Source organism: Mustela lutreola, chromosome 14 (genome assembly GCF_030435805.1).
Source record: "Mustela lutreola isolate mMusLut2 chromosome 14, mMusLut2.pri, whole genome shotgun sequence".
Classification (NCBI taxonomy): Eukaryota; Metazoa; Chordata; class Mammalia; order Carnivora; family Mustelidae; genus Mustela; species Mustela lutreola.
In genome coordinates, this window is record NC_081303.1 from 39022648 (window position 1) to 39037339 (window position 14692).

Below are 14692 nucleotides of genomic sequence, written 5' to 3' on the forward strand. Positions count from 1 at the left end.
AGGTAAACTTACATAACTAGTTTACTACTTGGACTTGTGTGTTGGGGGATGTGACAATAAGGGATGAATCAACACGGATTCTCATGTTTCAACAGACAGGGAACAAAGAAAAACAATCTTTTAGGGGTAAGATGAGATGCCTAGCAGGTAGCTAGAGATACAGCAATACAGAACTTGGGAGAAAAGTCACAGCCTGAGAAGTAGATTCAGAAGTCACTGGCATATAGTGTAAGACTGCTTGATATAGACCAAGAAAGCACAGACTTAGAGGAGTTACTAGGTCTAAGGGATAGGGAAAACAACAGAAAGCTATCTGTTTCTGAAAATGAGAGGGGAAAAAATGAGTAAAAAGGCCAGTGACCAAAGAGCAACCATTAGCTGAGTACTTACTATGTGCTATGCACTGTCGTAAGCACTTTTCATATATTACCTGTTTAATTTCTCCCAAGCATCATATTATCTACATTTCAAGATGAGGAAGCGGAGTTAAGAAGAATTAACCAGACACTAAAAAGAAATTTAAAAAATAAATAAAAATTAAAAAAAAAAATAGAAGAAGAAGAAGAGTTATCCAGCTCCCCCAAGGAACTAGACAATGTAGCTAAGGTTAAAATTTACATTCACTGACCCTAGATCTTGACTCTTAACCATGATTAACCTGATTATGATGATGATAGATTTATAATACCATGGCAGCTACTACTGGTGACAATGAGGAGGATGAAGAGAGCAGCCATTATTCACTGAGTATTCAAAATGTGCCAGACCCAGCTCAAAAATCTGCCAATAACATCTCAACCAACTCCTACCAACCTGCAAGAGAAGTATGAGTATTTTATCCTTAATTTCATAGATATAAAACTGAAGCTCAGAGAAATTCTATTATTTCCCAATATCACAGAGCTAACCAGTAACAATGCTGGGATTCCAATTTAGAAAAGACAGAGGCATCTTTGAATTTGGAAATAAAGTAAATTTTAAAGAGTGGAGCTTATGTAAGTGGGTAGCTGAGAAAATCCGTAGAAAACTTAGTTTACTGAAATGGATGAACAGAATAGACAGAATTATTAAAAAGGTGATTTTTATAGACTACCTGACGCTTTAAAGAGATCAGCTCCATGTCCAGTTGCCGCAGGATGGTGTTGGCTGCATTGGGACTACAGGAAACAGCTACCACATCTTCCTGGGTTAAATACATGCCCTTAGGGGGACGGCATTTAGATCGCTGAGAATGATGGCGGTGTTGTAAACTCTGATACTCTCTTCTTCCAAGTCCAATCTTGCTGGTTTGGACAGGTTGCTCAGTATTACCCTAGAAGAATAAAGACAGGTAATAGGTCATTATGTATAAACCAAAGAAAGTCTATTACTGGAAGTATCTGCTACACTAAGTACACCTATAAAATACTTCTAACCAATTACATTATGTAGATGTACACACACACACACAGAAACACACACAGCACTCACCAACTGGGGGATAGACAACATAATGTATCCTTGATATATCCACTCAATAAAATGTTTGGTTTCTAGCCCAGAGGACTACAAACAAATGAAAAAATTAGATTCTAAACTATTCTTGTTTGCTTCAAGATAGAATATATTTTCCCTCAGCAATAAAGGGCTTATAAAACAGAAAAGCTGTTAACTTATGAAGCGCAGAGTTTTTTAGGAAAATCTAAAAGGGGCCAATTAGAATTAGGACAAGTGGCAGATAACACTTCATTCTCACTTCAGAGTTGTTGAAAGAGAACTATGCCTCTGAAGATTAAAAAGGACACAGAATGATCTTAATCTTGACATTTCTAAACTCGAAATCTATTTATCTGTGAATAAAATAGAATGTGAACTTGTATTTTGAAAGAAGTTAGGACAGTTAGAATAATAAGGACCATGAACTCTTAAGTAGGATTTCATTATTACTTGTAATATTCTTAAACTGTGATATAAAAATACGATGTTTTTCTGCTTCAGAGACAGGAATCCACTTGAAACAGTGGCCATTAGGTTGAAGGCCAACCTAATTTCAACGGATGAGATTACTGTTCCAATAATTTAGAAAAGGAACTCTAAGTCATAAAAACAACTGTATAATGAAACATAATCCACCTCACTGCTTAACAACTAACTCAAAGCAACACATGGCAAATTTGATGTTCAAGGAAATTCCTCCCAGTGTAGTACTTCTAAAATTGCTGGACCAAGTATTTTTTTTTTTTAAATATCTTTAAAAATTTAATTCTGAGGTGGCAGGGAAGTGAGAAAATTCCTCAGAGACCAGAAATAATGAGAAAGCCACAAACTAAGGGTGTAAGTGAGTATAAAGGAGCTGGCATATACCAAGGCACAGGCTTCAATGGACAATAGGTTTAAGTCACAGGAGATAAAGACAGACCCCTGCCAGGGAAACCCATCATTGTGTGAAGTAGGAAAAAAAACAAAACAAAACAAAAAAAACACTCCTGTCTTGTTGAGGAAGAGAATGATCAAAGAAAAACATGCCTACCTCATCCTTAGCTGAATGAAAAGTAAAGATACCCAAAAAGTCGTCCCTGAGAATCCCTAATCACAGGCCTACACTAAAGCTGGTTTGGGGACTAAGTTTATATGAATTGTCTGGCCTGAAAAATCCCAAATCAGAAATTTAAAGTATGTCAGGTTAGTAAGATCTTCAGACACTTAGCAAAAGCAAATGCAAAGTGTCTCTAGCAGAATCCATTTTAAACCCCGTCTCAAAAATTTCCAACAAGTATGTTCCAAAGAAAATGATTTCCCAACCACAAACTGCTAAACAAGCCCCATGAGTGAGAGATGGCAGAAGCAAACTATAGAATTAGCTCTGCAGTGACTGCAGATATTAGAGTTACTGGATAAAGGTACTACAATAAATGTGTTACACGTGCATAAAGAGATAAATTGAATACATGGAATATTCTTTTAGTAGTCTATCAAAACTGGCTAAGCATATATGCAAAAGAACTGAACATAACATCTAGAAATTTAAAAATATTATAAGTAAGATTAGAAACTCAGTGGATGGATTATTTAGCAGATTAGACAGAACTGAAAAGAACAATAGTGACTTAGAATGTACATATGGTAAAAATTACCACAACGCAGGGCAAAAATATGGAAAGACAAAAACGATGGAAAATGAGTGGTTAAGAGACATGTGAAACTTCATTAGATTTCTAAAAGGATTCCCAAAAGAAAGAATAGAGAATGAGGAAGACAATATTCAAAGAGGCAACAAATGAGGATTTTACAGAACTTAAGACATAGGACTCAAGAATTATGATGAATCCAAAACAAATTTACAAAAACAAAAACAAAAACAGAACAAAACAAAACAAAAAACCCAGTCAGATATTTTAAGGTGAAACACCACTAAAGACAAAGAAGAGACCATAAAAGCAGAGAAAGAGAAAAACACAAATTACCTCCAAAGGAATGATAATTAGACTGGCAGCAGACTTTTCTGCAGGAATGACCAATATCAGAAGTAGTAGAATATTATCTTCAAATGAAATAGACACCAAAACTATTTATAAGTAACAGACTCTCACTAAATTAACCTGTATAAGATATATTTCAGGAAAAGGGAAATGATTTTTGAAGAAAGGTCTAATATTCAAGAAAGAATAATGAGTAAATTTTAAACATGTATGTAAATACAAATAAATACTGACCCTATATTTGAGAAATTTTAAAATATAAGGTGTAACTAAACTAGGATAAAAATTGCATACATCAGGAGGGCAGTGACTGAAGTCAAAGCCTTTTAAGGGCCAATATTAATCATGAAGTCATTAAAAATATATATATATATATTAGACTTTAAGATAAATACACAGGAAAAGTTTGCAGCGTATACAATAAGAATAGAAATATATTTCTGTAACAACCCAAACTAGCAGAGAATAAAAAAGTAGAACCGGAGATGATTGAGTCTTAATGCAAGGGAAAAAAAAAAAAAAAAAAAGAGCAAGCCATGAAGGAGGGGAAAACTAGAAAAGGCAAGTCAAATAAAAGGTAAAAATGAGAAAGAACAAAAATATACACGGATACACAGGGACTAGACTCTCCAGATCGATTATAAAATCCTACCAGTATTTTCCTCAGAAAGGGACAGACTTAAATTGGGAGGACATAGAAATATTGAAAGAAAGAAAATAATTAAGATAAACCAGGCAAATAATAAATCAAAGAAAGATGGCAGAGTTATATCAGACAGAAGATATTACAAAATACATAAAAATTTTTGAAACCTGGGTTTGAAATGGATTCTTCTAGAGACACATACTGATAAAAAGTTCAATTCAGTAGCAAAATAAAACAACTCTGGACTTCTATTCTATGCATCTAATAATAACAGCTTTGAAATATAAAGAGTGTCACCTCTCAATTAATGATCAGATAAGCAGGTAACAAAAACCACATCAGCAAGGCAAGAGAACACAGATTTCAAGCACAGAACTGACTAGACACAATTAATAGACACAGAATCCTGTACCTAAAAGAGTATTATTTTCTTCTCAAACACACATGGAAAAACGTTTGTGAAAATTTTGTATTCTAGACTTGAGGTTTCAAAATATGCCATCAAAATCCTCAACATTCCAGCCATTGAAGAGTGGGATCTATATTTCTTCCCCTTGATTCTGGATCAACTTCAGTAACTCACAGTAACCCACAGAATGCAACAGAAGTGATGTTGAATAACTTCCAAGGCTAGGCCAGCAGAGGCTGGGTAGTTTCCACTTAGTGCTTTTGGAATAAATGCTTTGGAGAAAACCAACCCATGGTAAGAAGCCAGATTAATCACAGACCACCAGGTTAGAGAGGAATGCCAGATGGCAGCTAGCATATTAACTACCAGTCATGTAAGTGCGTTGAAAACATTCAATTATATTCTAGTTGATACTGAAACATAAAAACCATTCTAAAATTAGGAATAAGGTAAAAATATTTGTTATCCTAACTTCTTTTCAACATTATAAAGGTGAATCTAGTTCAGTAAGGGAAGAAATAAAAGGTATGTAAGAATTAAAAAGAAATAAAACTATTATTTTCAGAAAACATAAATCTCTTCATAGGAAATGCAATCTACAAATAAATTACACAAAGGTTTCTTTTCTCCCTGTATGTCAATGGAGTATTTATTAGGGCTTTTCTAGGAATGCATAAGCTTTAAGAGCAAAGGTCCAAGAATAGCCAACTCCTTACTCCTTAAAAAACACCACCAAGCAGTGGGACTTATACCCTAACAGCCATCAAGACTTACCATAAAGCTACAGCAATTAAGATCTTGTAGGACTGACAAGAGGAGCAGAATAGATAGTCATGCATATATAAAAACCTCATATATGATAAAGCTGCAGACCAGCTGAAAGAGAGGAACTCACTTCCGTATTAGGAAACACAAGTGAAAATGGATTTCTACCTCACATGAACCAACCTTAACTACTGACAGATCAAGGACTTAAATGTAAAAAAGCAAAACTTAAAAGCTTAAGTTTGAAAATACAAAGGAACACAAATTGAATCTGTACATGCTTCTGATGTAATAGCTGTTCATCAAAAGCTACAAACTGCTAAAAGCTATGCAACACATTTAACTAACAGATCAGTAGCCAGAATGCAGAAGGAACTCAATAAGAAGATGAACTTTCATACATTCTGTCTTTAAGAAAAAGACAAAAACAACCCCAGAGGAAAGGAGGTAAATAATAAGCAAACAAACAAAAATAGGATTTTTCTTTAAAAAGACACAATAATAGACAATAACAGATTGTCTATTATAACAGATAGAAAAATATTATAACAGATAGAAAAATATTCAGCCTCATTAGTAATCTGATGAAATTGAGAACACAATGATACCATTTCATACTACTAGATTCATAACATTTTAAAAGTCTGAATATATCAAGTATTGGCAAGGAAGTGGATTATAAGTACAATGTGGGGGATGGGGACACTGACCTTCCCTGCAATCAAAACTCTGTATAACCTGTGACTCTTCAAAAACTTAATCACTAATAGCCTACTATTGACCAGAAGGCTTACTGACAACACAATGGATCAACACATCTTTTGTTATATATATTATACCATATTCTTAAAATAAACTTAGCTTGAAAAAGGAAAATGTTAAGAAAATCTTAAGCAAAGGAAATCGACAGTATTGTATATATTGAAAACGTTTGTATGAAAGCAGACACACGCAGTTCAAACCTGTGTTGTTCAAGGATCAACTTTACTAGGTAACGGCAAATATGAACACGGTTAATACCCTAGAGTAATTCCATTCCAAACACTACAAGGGTAGTACTTACTCAATAAGTCACTGGTGGCACAATCCCTAATGTGCTGTGCATTTCAGGAGAGTTGGCATGGCTTTCCTACCATGCCACTATAATAATGAAAAACCCCTCCATAATTCTAAATGCCCCTCATGGGGGCAATACAAAACCTACTAAACCTGAGAAGCACTATTCCAAAGGAATTCTTATGTACGTGTATTCAGGATATATTCTCATCAGTATTGTGTATGATAATAATAAACTGGAAATGATGTAACAACAAGTAAGTTGTGGCATACGCATACAATGGAACACCGTAGTATAGTGATGAAAATGAACTGCAAGAAGATGCTAGACAACAACAACAAAATGTGAGTAGCTGAAAAACATATATAATATGATTCCATTTATATAAAGTTTGAAATGGACAAAACTCAATTACGCTTGCTTAGAGATACACACGTGTGATAAAACTACAAAAAAAAGTAAATAATTGAAAGAGTTCAGGATAGGGTTCCCTTTTCAGGACAGAGGTTCTCTCTGGAGAGAAGGGAGAGGGGCACGATTAAGGAAACACACACACACAGGACTTCTGTTTCTTAAGCTCAGTGAGGAGATGCTACTTGTTTTATTCTTCTTTAAACTCTGCATACTCTATGATACTATATAGTTCACAATTTTTAGAAGTTTATTAAAATTCTACATAATGTGTCAATACCATGCAGAAGCAGGTGTGCAGATCTGTGTTAAAGGCAATAATATAGTATCACTCCTTCCTGTGTCCCTATGATCTGTGAAAGAACAGAGGAATGAATGAAGCTGCTGACAATACATTACTTGCCCTGGACCACAATCTGGAGGATTCCTGTTAGCATTTTTTTTTCAAGATTTTATTCATTTCTTTGAGAGAATGAAAGCGAGAGCACAAGCAGCGGGGAAGGGCAAAGGGAGAAGCAGACTCCCCGCAGAACTGGCAGCCCGCCACCATGGGGGCTGGATTCCAGGACCCTGGGATCATGACCTGAGCCGAAGGCAGACACTTAACCTACTAAGCCACCCAGTCACCCTCCTTTTGACACTGTTTAACTTATACTTTCCTATGCTAATAGTATGAGATCACAGTCAAATAAAAGGCCAAATGCATATAGATCATCTCGCATAGTTGGACAGAACAGTATTACACGTACATAAGTTCTCTGGATAACTCAAGTCCCTAATCTCTTACATTTGTACAGTAAGCAAAAAGCTTATAATGTGTATTCACATTCATCATAGTAAATCTGACAGAATGCTTACTATGTTTCAGGCTCTGCAGATAGGATTCTTGCTCTTCAAAGGCTTACCACAAAGGGATAGACAGGTGAAATAGGGAACCCCGAGTATTTCAATAGATTTAAAGAAAAATAAGGAGGTGTTGTCAATTCAAGATAAAGCATAAGAGAGAGTTCATAAAGAAGTTCCATCGTAACACAGTTATGAGGAATTTCCTAGGCAGATTTGTGAATAAAGAGAATCCCAGAAAGAAAAGACCATCATAACCACAGGACAAAAACCAGGGAACTAAACGACTTTTCTAAAACACGGTTAGTAATCCGAAATATGTGGGGTGGGGTGGGAAATGCCTCACTAGAGAGCTTTATGTTTTATCCTAACCCTATGGACAAAGCCAAGGGAGGGTTGCAAGCAGTAAATTCGGTTTTAGAAAGATTGCTTTGGCAACAGGGTTAAAGAACAGACTGGAACGGAGTGGTGTGGAGAATGTGGAGACCAGGATGGAAGACAGAAAATTCCAGTAATTCCGAGAAGAGATGTAAGGCAGTTGTATATAACATAAAGGACAAAATTCACAGTTATTTGAGAGAAAAACTTAAAAACAACAATAAAACAAACAATTAAGAAAGTATAGAATAGTATAATATAAAATAATAACAAAGAAAAAAGTTATTAAGATTGAGACACAACACTTAAAAAGGTAGACAAAGGGCACCTGGGTGGCTCAGTCAGTTAAGTGTCTGCCTTCAGCTCAGGTCATGATTCTAGAGCCCTGGATTGAGCCCCAGATCCCACATAGTGTGAGGGGCAGAGGTAGAAGCAGACTCCCCACTGAACAGAGAGCCCTATTTTTTTTTTCTCTCTCTCTCAAATAAATAAATAAAATCTATTAAAAAATTTTTAAAAATTAAAGAGTAGGCAAGAATCACAGAAACGCCAATACTGTACTGTATTTTAACAACCAGAATTTAAATAAAATCTGAAAAATAAAATGGGCCACTGGGCGGGGGTGGGGGGGAAGAATCACAGAATCGTGTTACAAAAGTCAAAGAAGAGATTTTCAGGAAAAGGGAGGGGTCAGTAACTTGAAATGATACAGAAAGCTCGAGCAGAATACAATGATTGTGGCAGTTAGGTTGACATCTCTCAGCTGTTTCAGTGAAGTGAAAAGACAGAAGCCTGACTGGCGCAAAGTCAAAAGTGAAGTAGTAGGAAGGAGCAGAGTTTTTTCTAGACTGGTAGAGAGATAGTTACACTTTTACACAGAAGATGTGAGCATAATTTGGGCTGCAATGAAACAGCTGAAAACACGGCATTAGAGAGGGATAACTGATGGGAAAAGTCCTAGTCCTGACACGAAGGGACAGATAGGATCAAACAAGAGAAGGGACCTTTGTTACTATGACAGAGAAGCGTTCAGGCAGACTTTATTCAGTAAATGTTCCTGAGTATCATTTCTATTAATAGATCTGTAAGGGGCACCTGGGTGGCTCAGTAGGTTAAAGCCTCTGTCTTCAGTTCAGGTCATGATCCCAGGGTCCTGGGATTGAGCCCCACATTGGGCTCTCTGCTCAGCAGGGAGCCTGCTTCCCCCCGACCCCCGCCTGCCTCTCTGCCTACTTGTGATCTGTCTGTCAAATAAAATCTTTAAAAAAAAAATCTGTAAGATTTTTAAAAGTCTGATCGTATCAAATACTGGTAAGGAGGTGGACAAGGAGTACTATGTCAAGGGCTGCGAGATACAAGATGTACAATGTAACTCAGTCTCTGACTTCAAAAAGTGTATAGCCTAGTGGGCAAAATACAGTAATTTTAATGTACTAAGCATAAACATGCTCAGATGGAAAGGGTACTAAGTAGCACAGAGGTCAGGGAGAAGGGCTGGAATTTAAGGGACTTCCTGCTTGGTATTTTCTCTGTGAGATTATCAGGTTAAGTTTTTGCAGGAGAGTGGAGAGATGGTAGGTGATGTACAGAAAGGATGCAAGTTCAGAATACCTGCTCAAATAATGAATAAAACAATAGTATCTTTTACTCAAGATTTATTATGTACTGGGTACTCTAAGGAGTGCTTCTGTATATATGACCTCTTTGATTCCCACACAATCCTAGTATTTTCATTTTACCAAGGGAAAACAAGAAGTTAAACACTGAGAGACGTAAGGACTGCACGAAGATTTGAAGCCATTTTATCTAAGTAGCAACAATTTATGTGATTATGCCATTTTCTCCTGCTGTGCCTCTCAGACCAAGAAAAGCAACAGACCCAGCATTGTGGGTTCATAGGGTTAGGGAAGGTATAGCAGAGCATAGGGAAATGGGGACTTAATACTAGGGATATAAGAGAGATACGGGGAATACAGCAATTTTAAGTAGTTGCTCACTAGGTCTATGGCTCAGAGAAACAAGGCAGACTTGGGAAAAAATGAAGGAATCAAGTAATTTGAGAACATTTAGCAGTAGTACGAAAATTTGTAAAATAACAAATTGAGTTAAGAGTAGGATCTTTAAAATGTCACTTAATAAAAGAGTTGAAGATGATGACAAGGTCCAAGATGGGCCAATGGCATTGAGGAATGGTGGTCATTAAATAGGATGAAGGTACCTTCTGTCTCCCAATTTCGATCTTCACTATGTCACAGATGTCTATACCTCATAAGACTTTACCCTTCAATATTTGATCTATTTTTCACAATTATGTAAATCCTTGCCTACATAAATGAGTCGGTATATCAATTTAGCCTTTTCCTAGTGATTTTTTTAAAAGATTTTATTTATTTATTTGACAGACAGAGATCACAAGTAGGCAGAGAAGCAGGCAGAGAGGAGGAAGCAGGCTCTCCTTGGAGCAGAAAGCCCAATGCAGGGCTCGATCCCAGGACCCTGGATTCATGACCTGAGCAGAAGGCAGAGGCTTTAACCCACTGAGCCCCCCAGGCACCCCTTTCCTAGTGATTGTAAATCATCATCATCATCATCATCATTTGGAGGAACAGGAGTGCTTTTCTAGCTAAGGATTCTTCCATCTCTTCCTTTGCTGTCAGTATACCACTACTACAGATCATCACCAACTTATAATGGTTCTGGTTACAATTTTTCAAATTTATGATGGTGTGAAAGTCACAGGAACTCAACAGAAACTGTACTTTGAATTTTCTTCTTATTCCAAGCTAGCAATATGCAGTAAAATGTTCTTTCATAATGCTAGGCGGTAGCAGTGAGCTGCAGCTCCCAGTCAGCCAAGTGGACACGAAAACAACCGATACACTGACAACCACTGTGAATATTTACAATCATTCTGTGTTTCACTTTCAGTACAGTATTCAACTATATGAAATACTCAACACTTTATTATAAAGCAGGCTCTGTGTTAGATCATTTTGCCCAACTATAGGCTAATGAATGTTATGAGCATGTTTAAGGTAGGCTACGCTAAGTGATGATGTTTGCTAGATTAGGTATATTAAATACATTTCTGACTTGCAATATTTTCACTTTATGATTAGTTTACTGGGATGTACCCTCATTGTAAGTTGAGGGAGATCTAATTTCTAATTTCTAATTTGCTATAATATGGACCAAAACACGTGTTTTTAAGAAAAACTGGGTAACAAAACTAGAAAGCTTAATTTTATACTCTATTATATCATACTATATCATCTGAGGGCGTTTTCTTTTCTCTGGATTAAGGACTAGCGATTGTGACAGCGCTTTTATACTTCTGAGTGGATGTGATAACCCAATAATTATTTAATCTACTGGCTAACTGGTAGTTCTAGATATTTTTCCAAAACTCTCTAACATTGAAAATTACTACTTCCTACATTATGATATAAAAACGTTTTTCTTAACATGAAGTATAGTTCATTCTTCTTTGCATGGATTTGTAGAACAGTTACAAGCACTCTAATGATCACCATTACCTCTTTCTTGGCTTCTTTTTTTGGATCATAATCACTATCATTTCCATCCATTGGGTGTGTTTCTTCCACATCATCATCACTGAGAAGAAACAAAGATTAGTAAACTTAATTCCCTTTTTATTCTATTCCGGGAGTTTATTAAATTGCAATATACCTTGCTAATAATTTCACTAGACATTTTCCAAAAAAAACAAGAGTGTCCTTGGGAAGATTACCTCCTATAATTTAGACTGCTGTAGTGTTTAGAAACATTTATCTTTTGGGGTATATAGAATCATGTTAGCAAACATGTATACCGAAAAAACAGAGACCCATTAGGATAGATATTTAGAAAGAATACCATTTGGGAAAGAGAACACATATATTAATTTGATATAGTACTGATTATTTCATCTCTCCAGTTGGAGGATAAAGATAAACACCAGTAAGCAGAACGGTTTTATACCACCAGAAACATACAGCTACAATAATGCGGACTTCAGTTAGTCAGGTAATGGTGCTCAGGCAATTATGGAAAAAGCATGTTCTAGAGAGTGTGTTTCTTAATGTATTCTAAATATATGTACTGACTATATCGGTACTAAAAGGAAGCACTTGCAAGTAGAGTTAAACACAGCTCACGTACAACACAGTTGTCTGCTGGATACAATTAACAGTTAAAGAAAAGTCCTTACTATTAAGATTTCTGATCACTCAACTCTTCCTGCCAGAGACAAAACATCTTGAATGGAAGGTTACATTACATTTACATTTACAATGTGTTGCAATAATTTTTCTGCCTTAGGAAGTATAAACAATTCAGTAAGTGTCCTAACAATGTAACTATATAAAGGCATCCAACCTACCTGTCACCCTGATTATGTCTATTGGCTAGTTTACGAGCCTGGCGATCCATCAAGCTTGTCCTGGATCGAGTTTTTTTCCAGGAATAGTAATATTTTACAAGGCTAGCAATTGTCTTATCTGGAAGCTTGAAAAAAAAAAGTCATGTTAATATCAGCAAATTTAATTTACAAATTCTGATTAACAGAATGAATAATATTTCTGATACTATTCTTTGATACTTAAAGGCATAGATGAAAAATATTTTCATGGGTATATTTATGAATTATAGAACTAAAAAGTACTGTTACAGCCATAGTAACCCACCACACCTATGTCATCGACATTTCTGAATATTCCTATTTGTTCCAAGAAGAAAGGGGAGACAACAGTATCACAAACATGGTAAACAATGCACCCAGATGTTCCCAGCACAACATTAGCTTTCGGTATTTGTTTTTCTTAAGGAGTTACTCTTCTCTTCCCACCTCTGTAAGTTGAAATTTTAAAACTAATACGTAATTAACATGCCTCAAAATTTACCAATTTAAAATGTACAATGCAGTGGTTTCTAGCATATTCACTAAGTTCTGCAAACATCACTACGTAATTCCAGACATTTTCCTAAGTTCAAAAAGAAACATCAGTAGTCATCCTCTGGTCTTCCCTTACCCCAGTCTCTGGCAACAAGTAATCTACTTTCTATTTCTATGGATTTGTCTATTCTGGACATTTCATATAAATGGGCTCATATACTATATGACCTTTTATGCCTGGCTTCTGTCACTTAGCATCACGTTTTCAAGAAAAGCTGTTCAATTTTCAACAATGAATTTTTTAAATTATTGTCTTAACTCTAGGTTTTAAGATGATAAATAATAAAATCAGACTGTAGCTACCAAATAAAGTCTCTGGGTATTAAAATGACTAATCATCATGCACTGATTTGTCATACTGGCAAACAAGGCTCTCTTTAATACTTAGATACATTTGCAAACATTATCTAATTTTCATCCATTCAGGTTAAGAGATTCTAATGCAGCAACTTCTCAGGTTTATATTCTTTTGACACAATACTAAAAATTTAAAAACTAGAAATAAAGAGTTTTTCTCCTTAAAAACAATAGTGCCTGTATAATATTAAAATACAGAATTTTTAAAAATTGATTTTCATATCCAAAAGAATATATTAGAAAACCCTAATGTTAAAAAATGAAAACATTTAAAATGAAAATGAAATTGTGATTTTCTTCCTAGAACCACATTTAATACACATATATTTAAATCATAACAAAAAATTATGATGAAATAGTACATAACTGTCATGCAGTTGAGTGGTTATCAAAAATAGGGTATATACAGGGATGCCTGGGTGGCTCAGTTGGTTAAGCGGCTGCCTTTGGCTCAGGTCATGTTCTCAGGGTTCTGGGATCGAGTCCCACATGGGGCTCCTTGCTCTGTAGGGAGTCTGCTTCTCCCTCTGCCTCTACCTGCCACTCTGCCTGCCTGTACTCTAACTTTCTGACAAATAAATAAATAAAATATTAAAAAAAAATAAGAGTATATACAAATATATAGGTATCTGATATAGGTATCAAATATATAGGTATCAAATACTTTTAAACATTAAAATTAGACTGAAAACTCTTTTGTTTTTAAGAATTGGGAAGTGTTGGGGCGCCTGGGTGGCTCAGTGGGTTGGGCCACTGCCTTCGGCTCGGGTCATGATCTCAGTGTCCTGGGATCGAGCCCCGCATCGGGCTCTTTGCTCAGCGGGAGCCTGCTTCTCTCTCTCTCTCTGCCTGACTCTCCGCCTACTTGTGATTTCTCTCTCTGTCAAATAAATAAATAAAATCTATAAAAAAAAAAAAAAAAAGAATTGGGAAGTGTTTAATAATAGCAAATCTTTCAGGCACAAATTACAATAAAACTAAAATTACCATACCATTTGCTGAATCCTGTGAAAGCTCTTCCCATGAAAACTAAAGGCTTGTTCAAACAGGACTTTATCTTCCACTGTCCACTCATCCGGAAAGGGAGTGAAATTAGGGAGATCAGCAAGGGACTTCTCAATGTTATGTTTATGCCAGAACAACATGCCAAGAGCCTTTGAAGAGAAATCATTCCCCTTTGGTTTTAATGGACTTATGTTCCATCACACTTAAGAGAGTTAAACACAAATTAGGTTAAAATCTTAAGCCCATGACTTCAACTGAAGATACACTCACAGTTTAGAGCTTTTAATCAGGGATGCCCAGGTAGACCTCATTTATTTATCTCTTTTAAATCAGGGCCTCAGAACAGTGAATGTTCTTACATACCACATTTGCTGCATAATCTAAGAAAAACAGTGAACTGAAGAGAGTG

General features: G+C 35.8%; 1 protein-coding gene across 7 annotated transcripts in view; it reads right to left on the reverse strand.

Annotated features, from left to right (window-relative positions):
* Positions 1-14692, reverse strand: part of RCOR3 (REST corepressor 3) — a 52172-nt gene that overhangs the window by 21702 nt on the left and 15778 nt on the right. For all 7 annotated transcript variants that reach the window (XR_009347650.1, XM_059147100.1, XM_059147102.1 and 4 more), the window contains 4 exons: positions 14271-14432; positions 12349-12473; positions 11504-11582; positions 1094-1312 (listed from right to left, as the gene is read on the reverse strand). Coding sequence is in view for 6 of the 7 variants with exons in the window: in XM_059147100.1 (XP_059003083.1) it covers positions 1094-1312; positions 11504-11582; positions 12349-12473; positions 14271-14432 (585 nt within the window). In the remaining variant the exon portion in view is untranslated. The remainder of the gene's footprint in view (positions 1-1093; positions 1313-11503; positions 11583-12348; positions 12474-14270; positions 14433-14692) is intronic.